At 39.3% G+C, this 12,868-nt stretch overlaps 1 protein-coding gene across 1 annotated transcript; it reads left to right on the top strand.

The window, feature by feature from the left end:
* The first annotated feature begins 1,181 nt into the window (after positions 1–1,181).
* Positions 1,182–12,645, top strand: LOC119655250. Its single transcript, XM_038061045.1, has 3 exons — positions 1,182–1,476; positions 10,469–10,603; positions 10,664–12,645. Exons 1-3 carry the CDS (start codon positions 1,366–1,368, stop codon positions 12,260–12,262), a joined length of 1,845 nt encoding a protein of 614 aa, XP_037916973.1. The 5' UTR covers positions 1,182–1,365; the 3' UTR covers positions 12,263–12,645.
* Positions 12,646–12,868: the final 223 nt, after the last annotated feature.

Consider the following 12,868-nt stretch of genomic DNA (forward strand, 5'->3'; position numbering starts at 1 on the left):
CAAAAAATTTCTCAAAAAAAAATAAAAAAACCGCCTTCACACGGGATTAGCCCCTTAAGCTTGAGAGGGTTTTCCTATGTAACGATTTTCAGCAGTCCATTTTTACTTTGATATATATTTTGAAAGTCGAATACATTGGAAGTACACTGCGAAAATGTCAATCTACACAGTTCTGGTTCAAACCACGATTAAGTATTTTCGTTAATAATTTTCAATTTTTACAACATTCTGCGTTTTGGATGGAAAAAAGACCCGATTTTTCAAAATTTTGCTTGCAACTCCGCCATTTTAATGTTTAATCAGATAAAATTATAACCGTATTTATAAGCGGATACGAACTATACAGAATAAGAATACGTTTGCATTTTTAATTTCAGGTTAATACAAATGGAGATCTGCCTCCCACCAGCCACCAACCTTTTTTGCAAAGTCTACTTTGACCGCAAAAAACAAATAAAGTGATCATGAAACTCTTTAATATTATCATAATATAATCATAATGAAAGACCCCAATAATACCATCCATTTATCACTTACAAAACATATATTTCCATAGTTTTTTAAAATTTATTGAATATTTACTCTTTTTCTTTTAGGTGAGTTAACAGCTTGATGCAGATTTTCTACCTTCATTTTTCGAGTGTATATCCTCTGAATTAAACACATTTTTATTTTCCCTAATCAAGTGTGAATATTAATAAATAAACGCCCAAATTTTCAACAAAATTGATTAATATTTGCTATCTGTATTTATTCTGTTCTGTACATCTTTCGGCACACGTACCAGGGTGTGCTAATTAGTGTATCATCCCTGTGTACAAATACTGAAACACTGTTGCTTATTATAAAAAAATGTAAAAAAGGTTAAAATATCGAGCGTCAAACAGGAAAGCGCCATTAATTTAAAATTCGGTATGATTTTCCCCAATTTATCAATCGAGCAGAAGGCGCCGTAAATGCAATACTCTCAACCATTTCTGTTCCTAATTTAATGCGTTCAAGAATGTTTTTATAATCATTAGGTTTTTCTACAACATTAATGTTCCCCCTAGCACGGGCCTATGGGGAGGCTCTGAATGCGATTAAACACTTTCTAACCGTAAATAGAGCTTGCTCACGTTTCAAATCTGTGTTGATAATTAAATCAATTTAATCAGTTCTAAAATCTTTACGTTTTTCCGCTTTTATAAAACACAAAGTCACCACAACTACGCCCATGGTGAAAAAGAAGGTTCCTCCCGCTCTTTTCACGGCAATTTCCCCGCATTGTCTTTTTTCACGCCCATTTGTTTTCTTAGATCCCGTCTGTCATTCATTCATTCAGTAGTGTCAATAGAGCGATTTGGTGTCGGGTTTTGGTTGAAAATGGATTTTAATTGCTGCCGTTTATGCCTGAAAAAGGGCAACGCGGCATTTGTTAATGCATTGTTAGTGCCGGAACTGTGTACATCAGTGAAATGCTTTCTCGGCTTCGAGGTGAGTACGCGTACCATAATTGCAATCCATAACTAGCGGTAAAGTTCCACGCTTCGGGTCCAATGATAGAGGGTGGGTTGTGCGTTATTGTCAATTTGGCGTTGTGTCGTTATTTCAAAATCTGATCTTCAGACGCGGGTGGCAGAGCTAGACATTTTCCAGCTCAAATTAGTGGAAACAGACGCCAAGGATTCGGGCTCAAGTCTCGTGTTCTCAAAAGTATTCAAAGCTCCCATTCGGATATTCTCAAACCTCCTGAGTTCAACTTTTAAATGAAATCCTAGAAATGTACCCCTTACATTGCTAACCGCTGATGCTTCGTAGGGTTGTGTTTTTAATTATTAGTTTAAGTACAGAATAATACTGTTATTGTGGAGTAAATAAGATTTTTCAAACATTTTTACTGATCAAGAAACTTCATTGGAACGCGATTAAACCATGTGCAATATTGGGAATGGCTGTTGGTAAGCGGCAAAGCTTTCATAGCTTGGTTTCGGAATCGGCTAAGCTCAGCGGGTATTTTCACCAATTTTAAGAAGCTTGCGAAGTCAAAGTGGGTTTTCTGTAGAAAGTTTTTATTCAGCGTCCTTGCTAAAGGATAATTTGAACTTTTCACCGTAAACAACACTTAAAAGAATCATCCAAAACTTCCTATGTTGTTGCAGCTCGTTAACCACATTTACTCCTCCTTCTCCACTATTCTCCATAAGGAAGTGTCATAATATCTTGCTGTGTGACATGTCTACTGCCACTTCTGCCTTCCAATCCACATGCACACGAATAGTTTCATGCATGTGCGCTAAAAAGACTACACACATTGGGTTCAACTCCCGACCAAATATTTGAAATTGCATGGTGGAAGAAAACCTTTGCAACAGTGCGCCTTCCTGACACAATGACCTGCGCGGATGCGTTTCTGCGCATCTCCCACTTCAAACCGGTTGAAAACAACCAATTAAAAACAAGTCGGAATACCGGAAGCTCGCGCTTCGGGTATAAAGGTTTTGTGTTCATCTTATGTAAGAAATTTCAACGCACATTTCTCTATCCGTATATAACTATAAATCCAACATAATCCTTTATATTTTTCCAAACTACGAGACATACGTACACATTACGCTCACCCTAAACAAACAAACTGCCTATTTCCGAATACTGTACACATATATCCACGTATATCAATTGATCGTACCCATATTTTCGATTTACTTCTTATATCTATCTGAATTAGGTACTACCCGCAAAGTTCATTAGCACGCATATACTATATACCTACATACACACATGTCTGGTTGGAGTAATTGATATTCACATACAAATGATTAAAAAACTAAAACAAAATAATTCTTTGCGACCCCATCCATAACTCATTTCGTTGTGGTATTGACGAAATGATATGTGATGATGACGTCATGCGGGTTTTTTTAGAGGTGGGGTAGGGTTTTTAGAGTGCACGAAATTCACAAAAAATGGTAAAGTTTTACCCCCTATAACTTTGTTAGTAATAATTGGATTTTCTTCAAACTTGACCAAACTGTGCACTATGTTCTTCATTACACGCATGCACGAAATTTTGTACTTCTGGGATGAACATAAGGGGGGTGCCGGGTAAATTTCTAAAATGTGGAAATATACTATTATTAACTTTATTTGTGCAGATATCGGAACCGGATATATTTTAAGGCCTAGATTTCGTAGAGATGCACCACTGTGATTTTTTTCAGATTTTACGGTTGGATAGGTTCTGAGAACGAGACCTGTTACACTTTTTGGGGGTCATATTTTGAGCCCGCACTCCCCTATGTTTCACCCAATATCAAATATTGAACCAGTTTCGAAAAGTACTAATTGAGACCTTTCATTTGATACCCCACATGGCTACATTCTGTGAAAAAAAAATTTGCACCCTCCATTTACATGTATGGGGAGCCCCCTCTTAGACTTGACACAAGATGGCGCCACTTACTGCATGTAAAGGGAACACCAGATTACATACTCTGACCAATTTTCGTGATAATCGGTCTAGCCGCTTCCGAATAAATCGAGTGTGACAGACAGACAGACCGACACACAAAACCTTAAAAAGGAACCCTCAAAGTAGGTCTTTTTGATATGATCATATCAAGAATACTAAACACAACAGGAATTAGTTAGTTTACTGGGGGGAGTCGCAGCTCCGAGCACCCAGGCCATTGTTAGGCCCATTGTACTATCCCCATAAATTGCCTATTCAATGGCTTCCCGCCTACGATGTTCACAGGCTTTAGCGAATCTGAGTACATTCTCCAGAGGCAGAGTGTGCAGATTCTTCATTGAAGGAAACCTTGCCAAGGCGTCTTTGTAGGATCTGAGGATGCCGGGCAGCTGTGTAAAACGTGCAGGGCTGTCTCCTCCTCCTCACATTGGCTGCACATAGCCGAAACCACTACCCCAATCTTTTCCATATAGTATTTGAAGGAGCAGTGTCCCGTTAAAAGCCCTACTAGAGTTTTCATGTCCCACTTCTTAAGGGCCAACAAAAATTCCGCTATAGTAGCCCTAGGCTCTTTCACAAGGATTTTCGCCTGCCGGCAAGAGTCCAAATTTCTCCACTCGGTTGCGTGAATCCTTGCAATTTCACGCTTCAGAGTAGATTTGACAGTAGATGGTCGGATTCCAAAAGCTGGTTCTGGCCCCACCATTGTGGATCCAGACCCTCGGCGAGCCAATCTGTCAGCCTCCTCATTATCGGCGATGTTAGAGTGCACCGGCACCCACATCAGGAATGTTTCGTTCAGTCGGCCAAGTTCCAGCAGCACCTGATGACAACTCCATACCAACTGGCTTGATATGTCGTTGCAATTTAGTGCTGATAATGCCGCCCCACTTTTGGAACAAATTCGAATGATGCGACCCCTCCACTTTTGTCGCAGACATTCTTCTGCTGTCAATGAAATGGCATATATCTCCGTCTGAAATATGGTCGTCATTTTTCCGAGGGGTCGGGCCAGTTCTATAATCGGATTCTCCGAAAACACCCCTGCGCCCGATCCATCCTCCATGATTGACCCGTCGGTGAAGATTATTAGTTCTGTAATCTGAAAAGACTCATGGCCATTTGTCGACCATTATTCTTTTTCGGTGATTACGACAGTGTATGTCTTCTCAAAGACGAATCTGGAAACCATATGATCGGTCGGCATCAGGGCTACCGGATGTTTTTCAAGGAATTCCCAAATAGACGCATGATCGTGTGATTGGCCGCCTTTCCACGCCCCAATGGTATCGAGCCTATATGCGTCGTTGGCTGCTTTCCGTTTCACCTCCAAGTGAATGGGGAATAAATTTAGGGTAGCTTCAAGTGCCGCAGTCGGCGTGGTACTCATTGCTCCAGTAATAATTAGGCAACCAAGTCTCTGAATCTGTGTTAGCAGCTTCCTGCTGTTAGCAAAGTTCAGTCTTGGCCACCAGACGATGCATGGATACATCAAAGTGGATTTTAATATGGATGTATACATTCAGTATATCCATTTGGGTAAAAGTCCCCAGGTCTTACCTATCGCATTCCCACAGCACCAGAACAATCTGCAGGATTTTTGATATTGTTCCTGGATGTGATGTTTCCACGTTAACTTGTAGTCGAAATGTACTCATAAGTACTTGACTGTTTGTGCCAGCTGGATTTCCACCCCTGCTAAGGTGGGTAGTGTATAGCTGCCCCACCTGGCGTTCCTAGTGAACATAACTAGTTCAGTCTTCCTAGCGTTCACCGTGAGTCCATTGCGAAGGCACCAGCTGTGGAGTGACCGCAGAGTTGCATTCAAGCGGTCACATACTGTGTCCACAAACTTGCTGGTAATTATTACGGCTAGGTCATCCGCAAATGCTTGCGCGAAGACTTTTTTGTCCTTCAGGAGCCACTGCAGAGTATTCATTACCAAGATCCATAACAGTGGAGAGAGAATCCCTCCCTGTGGACAGCCCCTGAGACATCCTGCTTCAATAGACTTCTGGCCGACCGATATGTGAATTTTTATCCACTCTAGCATGTGAAGGATCCAACTGATTAACAGCGGTTCGATTCCATGCTGTCTTGCCGCGAATGAGACATAATTGACGGCACCTTCGATGTCCATGAATGCGCCTAAAGCGTATTCTTTTTCGAACATCGCGTTTTTAATTTTTGGCATAAGTTCGTGGAGTGCTGTCTCCGTGGATTTGCCTTGCCAAGAGGAATAAATCAAGTATCTTGGGGGACCGGAATTTCATTGCGTATTCATGTGGGAGGGACGAGGTAGCTAACTGACCCGTGGCCCTTGTGGTTCTTCTATTGCCGTGTCGGTGTATCAATATCAACTGGATGGTTTACTTATTTTTGTTTCCCCATCCTACGTGACAAGCCATAAACAGCTGTACAATGTCATGTGCTCGCAACCAAGTGGCCACATACCAACGCACTTTATCACTCACACCACACTAACACAGAGGTAATGCACGGATTTTTTTTCGTGCAAGATCGAATAAACGCAATAATTTTTTCCCATCATCAAATTTCAAATTATGCGCCGGGGCACGAGTTTTAGTAAAATTTTGATTTTCAACGCTACCTTGCTAGGGAGAGAGGGTTTGCGATAGGAAGAAGAATTTACCTCTCTTTAACCCTGTTAAAAATTGTAACCGCCAACGATGTGGTGTTGACATTTTATCTTTACCATAACTTTGTGAACAATAGTAGGGTTTCCACCAAACTTTCCCCATATTAAAATCTCTATTACTGCATTTTACGAATCTAGGATGAATTTAAGGGGATATGCAGCAAATTTTCAAAATATAATAATATAGTATTATTAACTTTATTTGAGTAGGTATCGTAACGGAGAGTTTCTTAGAGCCTAGATATCATGTGCATGAACCACCGTAATTTTTTTCAAACGGTTGGGTAGTTTATGAGAATGAACCCTTGAAGTAATTGACCCCATTGGGAGCTCTGCACTACTCTCCTTGGCAACCTAAAAACTAATGCCTGCTTCGGAAAGTAGGAGATCTTTCATTTGATATTCCATATGGCTATATTCGGTGAACAAAAATTTGCACCCCCTCTTTTACGTGGACCCCTTTAAGTTAAACATACAGGAATGTAATTCACTACATACTTCACAGTTCCAACGTCTCTAACAAATTTAATGTCGATAAGTGTAACTCTTTCTGACAAAAACGTGTGTGACAAAAAGATAGACTGACAGACCGACAATATAGTTTTGTTTGCAAAAATCGTGGCGGTCACCTACCCTTAAAATATTAAGGCACTTTAAATGTAGAGATTTTGATATGATGGTACTCGTAAAATTTGATTTGCCCCTCTTTTTTCCTCGTAAAAAAATCTCTAACGGTCACTACTTGTTACAAAATGACGGCGCCCCGAAAATGAATGAATTTTTAAGGGGGGAGGAGGTGACACTCTCTATATTCCGATTGAATTTGAGAAAAAGAAAAAAGATTCCCGCTACTTTCATAGCCTCTTTTCTGCCTACGAAGTCCGAAGTTAAACTCTTTGATTTTGATCAGAAAATAGCCCCACGTTCGCACACCATAATTTTTTTAAGGGGGGATGACTGCCCCCATTTTTTAACGAGGCGAAAGAAGGGTTTTCCCCTCCCTATTGCACATCGTCTTTCTTTAACAGAATAGGATTCAAAATTTAAACATTACCATGGTGATATCATTAAAACCCCATTTTAAGGGTCATCACTTTTTAAAAGGAAGGGGGTGGGCGAATGCCACAAGTTTTCATCGGTTTAGAAGAGGGGAATCTCGAGAAACATCGCCTTCAACGAATGCATTTTGATTTTTGGGTTTCAGATGATTCTATTGCGAGATATCGTGTACACCGCAAAATACTTATTTCCCGAAGTGCCTCCGGACATTCCCTGTCACTCGTTAAATTTTAAATTTTTTTGCAATAGAAATTTTGGGAAATATTGTTCGATTTTTTCGTTATTATATGGAAATTGACTAAATAAGTTGGCATTATCTGTATACGGAAAAAAATCTTAAAAACGTCATTTTTTCAGCCAATTAATCCCGTGTTTTTTGGCTTTTTTTAGAATTTTTTTCTGCAGAACTGGATAAAGATACAAATACGAATTTTTCACCATAGATTTATTAATATCTTGAGCGGGCATAGTAATTTTTCCATCAAGATCACATAGTTGGTTATTGAAATACAGGGCAATTTATGCACCCATCTCCAAAAAAGGGTATTTTTCTGCTCCCATGCTAGAGGGCGCTGTGATAATCTTAAAGAAAAAAGTAAACGGCATTTTAACGTACAGACTTAACTACAGTCCGCAAACTAGGATTATTAAAAAATATTAAAAGCTAAATTTTTGGTGCCGTGTTAAACTTTTTTTTTGTGAATTTTGGTGTTTTTTCACGCTTTTTCAATGAATAAAAAAAAATTACTAAACGAATCGCAATTATCCTAGTTTGCGGACCGTAGAAATATGTTCTGACTAACTCCTTAAAATTTCAAAGAATTTTGTTGGATAGATTTTAGGCTATGGTGGCAGCCGATTTTCAACATGCAGTTTCGAGAAAAACGCATTTAAAAAGTAGAATGCGATTTTTAGCCATAAAACCTTAACTGACAATTAATCTGTTACATCTAATCCATAAACCTTAGGTTTCTTGAAGAAACACATGTACATTGCCTTGTATATTAGCTTCAATTTTTGTCCTTTTAGCGAAGTCATTCGAACGTCATTTGAACCGATAAATACACACTTTATTACCGCGATCGACATAAATCTGGCATATGACTTATCACGTGTTTAACACTATAATTTCCAGACGACACCGAATATCAAAAAAATTACTTTGCCCATATATTCTAGACTATATCTAGATACAATTGATGCCAAAAAAAAATTCGATTCCGCAGATCCGACACACGGGAAGACCCCCTTAATTCTTCAGAAAAATGCTACGTTTAAAAATGTTATTTTGAGCAAAACGCGTTTAATTCTTTCATTGATAATTGCAACTTACAGTTAATTGACAATGTTTATAGAACAGAGTTTCTGATTTTCGAAATTGTCTTTTGACGAGTCAAATGTAAGCGGTTATAATCTTGATAAAATTTTAATCCAGTACTTATAAATGTCAACACTTTCGAAAAATTGCAGAATAAAAAAAAAGATTTTTAAAAAGAGCTAGGTTCGAAAGATTCTTTAAGAGGGTTCAAATTTTTCAAATGCTTTAGATTTAGGAGTTGTCTTGTGAATGTTCGTAACAAGAGATGCGCTTACATCGGCCTCGAAAGGGATCACCAGCTAATGGTGTCTCAAGGTTGGAGAGCTGCATCATCTCAAGTTCAACGTCGACAGCTTATATGTTCCAGTTGTCGCTAGACAGTGGTAGAACTATCTTAATGATCGGAAAACAGATACCCTGAGTAACCCCCTGAGAATGTCGATCAGTATTGGATAGCATCCAAAATACTCTTTTCTCGGGTGCTACGCAGGTCACAATGATTGACCTATATACCACATCAAGAAAGAACTTACATGTGATCGCAAACCTTTCCCATCCACGATGACGAACAACTGAAGATGTGGAAGAGACATTTCAGTACGGACTGCTCCTCAAACAAAGGGGAAATAATCTTGGTCATCAATACACTCAAACGGAGGTCATCGCACTCTATCTTTCTGCATCAATGACCAGAATATCTGAGGACGTTAATCAATTTGTATATCTAGGCAGCGTCGCGCCTTGTCTAAAAACTGGAAATGCAGTAATTTCAAAACCAAGATCAAGTTGAGACTATTTGTTTTGAGCTGAAGCGCAGTTCAGGTAACCGCGAGCGACCGCGCGTTGACGGGGTGAAGGGCAACGATAATGAATCGTACACTGAATATCTAGCCCGGCAAAGAAATAGTTTCGCTCCAATGAACACTTTCAAGTGATATTGGCATTCAAAGTCTTGAATTTGCACAGAAGCGACTGCTTTGACTTATTATAAGTTTGTTAGTAATAGAACGATTTTTACCCTACATTGCTGCACTTCTGCTGGTGCAAATTTCGTGATTTTAGGATGAACTTAAGGGAGGTTTTCCTGCCAATTACTGAAAATTATAGTAATGTACTATTATTAACTTTATTTGAAAAGATATCGTTATGGAGGGTATTTCGGAGCCTAGGCACCATACACTGGCAGAAACCTGCTTTTTTTCGGAAATGATTACTTTCAACCTCCCGCGCCCCCACCTTTCCAACAAATGTCAAAACTAAGACCGGCTTCGGAAAGTACTAACCGAGGAGCGTGTAATTCACTGTATGCGTGAGCGTTCACAGTTCCCACTTTCCACCAAAATTTGGTGTCAATCGCTATAACCGTCTCCGAGAAAAATCCGTGTGACAGACAGACACAGTAAACCGATTTTGACAAGGTTTTGTTTTACACAAAACCTTAAAAAAAGTACCTTAAAATACCATCCTGATTATTAGTTATAACACATCACATAATAAGTTCTTGGTTTAACAACTAAAATCCATTTTTTTCATTTGGAGAAAATAAACTTGATTCACCAGTGTGACCTCCTTCAAGAATGATACATTCACTCCAACACTCCGCTAACTCTTCGATACTTTGTGTTAGATTTGTCTTGGTCCGGAAAGTCTTAAGTTTCACCGATCACTTCTTCACGGGAGCCAAATCTCTTTTCCTGAAGGACCTTTTTGAGATTTGCAGAAAATCAGTAGTCGCTGGAAACCAGATCTGTAATGTGACTGGTCAGGCAAGGTGAGGTGCAGTGAGTAACATTGTTCGACCTTGAGTTTAAGGGGAGTTGGGGACGGTTCCCATAAGTACAAAGGAGGGGATAAAATTAAACTATTATTTCGCAATCAATCTCAAGGCTAATACCTGTCTAAGCAAATATTAATCGGGAATTTTCATTTCGTATCTGACGAAGCTATATGCCAACCAAATTCTAAAGCCAATTTTTTTCAGATACTTCCCACCGATATATGTTCGACCAAAATTTGTTCTGAATGCATATCAACTATAACCGAGGCACTGACATACAAAAATCGTGTTACATATAATCAACAGTGTATAAAGCAGCAAATTGCCCTGCATTCACAAGTAAGCTTCAGATTACGGATTCAGAATAAATTCAGTTTATTATATTATTCGTTAATATAGATACAAAACGTCTCCGTAAAGAGCGAAGATGATGAAAACGTTGTTGTCATTGTCATAGACGAAGACGAAGCCGATGATAATGCTCAGGTGAGCTCAACACAGCCATCCCCACTCATAACTACATTAAATCAGAAGGCGACCGCGAGAAAAAGCACGACTAAATTACCTTACAGCATATCAAATGACCTCGATAAAATAATTTGTCCGAAGCGCTTAAAAGTTGTGCTAACACCAGTAGCCGAAGAAGATGTGAAGAACGTAATTATCAATCGGAAATTAAGGAAAACATTAAAAGTCCGAGGAAAACAAATTCCTAAAACTAAGGAATTAGAATCATCCAACACCAATCGCAAATCGACATCAAGTGTTGCAGAAAAGTTGCGTCAGGAGTTGAACCATTTTCTTTCTACTTCCGCAGCAAAACAATTTGATAGCAATCAGCAGGCCCATCCAAATAGTACAGAAAGGAGTTCATGTTCGAGTTCGATGCCATCGACATCGAAATCTCCAAAAAATAAAATCAACCCGGACTCCGCCGCCCCGTCAAAATATTCTAAAGTTATTTTTAGCACGCCTGCCATTTCATTAGTTGAAAATAAGTCAAGCAACTCCACAACACCATCGCTCCAAACACATTCTACAGCCAAAAGTTCGGAGTTGATAACACCGACTGCTCAAAAAGCAACTGGTCTTTTTTTTCAATGTAAGTCCAACACATTCGGTCGTAACACGGAAGATTCATCACAGCAAACAGTTAAAACCAAAGGAGGTGCAACAATTTCTATAGGTAAACCGCCAGTTACTTCGAAACAAACCCCATATCTACCGAGTACATCCGGGGTATTCACTGTAATACCAAAAGATGCTGCTATGCTTAATGCGCAGAGAAACCTAAATTTCGGATCAAAAAGAGTTTCCGGAGGTGCATTTGTATCTATCTTTTCGAAACCTGATTATGCGTCGTCCAAAGATGCCAGCGCGCAACTTTCTACACAAAGTCTCGCCATCACAGTCACAACCATGCCGAGCTTACCTAGCACAACGAATTCACTACCATACAATGCAATCTCTAATATGGGGAAGCATAACTATGTCCAGAATCCTGCAAGTACCACCCTCATGAGTAATGTTCAAATTAGGCCTGTTCAAAGCGTAGCACCCGTGTTTGCTACTAATTGCATTGCCAATCCGACGAGTGTGCAAGTGCTGCAAAATATAATATCGCAAAACAAAGTGAAAGTGTTGTCAGTAAATGAACTCAATACACGCGTAAACTCACCGCGTCCTGTCCCCATTGCACCCAAGCCTATGCCATGCATGCCAATTCATGTGAACAGCCAAAGGCTGCCAATTCGAATATCTTTAACAAAGATGCGAAACGAAATGGTAATAAAGTTAACAGATTCAAGTGGCAAAGAGTTGCACTACTCGGAGTTGAATGAAGCGGAAAAGGGCGCAGTAAGGACAAGTTTCTTATCGAAGGAGAGCGTCAAACAGTTCGGGCAAGCATTTGAAGCCTGCTCTCCGGATGAATACACTAACAATTTATTGAATACACTCGGACTGTCTAGGGAAACATTTAATTCTTGGGGTCAGTAAGAATGTTTTTGTTTCAATTGATTCGCAATGTTTGTACGCTGTAGCACTTCCGGACGACCAAATTCGAATGGAATTTTCTGTTTTGTTTGTTAAGTTTCACGAAGAGACGGTTTATTTTAATGAATTTATTATCATCAAATGAAGTATTACTCTATTTTCAATACACTGTTTAAAAAAATAAATGTTAAGTGTTTCGAGATTGATTGCTGGAAAATAAAAAAAGTAACAGGTTCTGCGGCCACGTATTGAAATTAGCCGTTCATTTTGCTAATTTTGAGTGATCGACACGTTTTCAAAATAATTTATTGTGTATATATTATACTGTGAATAAGTAATGTTTAATTAGTTGGAGAATTTATAAAATATATTTTTGTTTAGATCCAGTAGGTTTTTTCACTGAATATGTGTGTGTGTGTGTGTGTGTGTGCAGGGCAGCAGCTATAGCTTCTGAGCACTCAGGTCGTGTTGGCCCATTGTACTATCCCCGATTCGTCATCGTATTCGTATCGCGGGACTTCTGTCAGTGGATGTGATGCTATGAATCGCAACTAGAGAGTACCAAACATCTGATGCCTGATGCGTCCATAGGCGGGGCATTCACATAGG

Source organism: Hermetia illucens, chromosome 4 (assembly GCF_905115235.1).
Source record: "Hermetia illucens chromosome 4, iHerIll2.2.curated.20191125, whole genome shotgun sequence".
NCBI classification, from domain to species: Eukaryota; Metazoa; Arthropoda; class Insecta; order Diptera; family Stratiomyidae; genus Hermetia; species Hermetia illucens.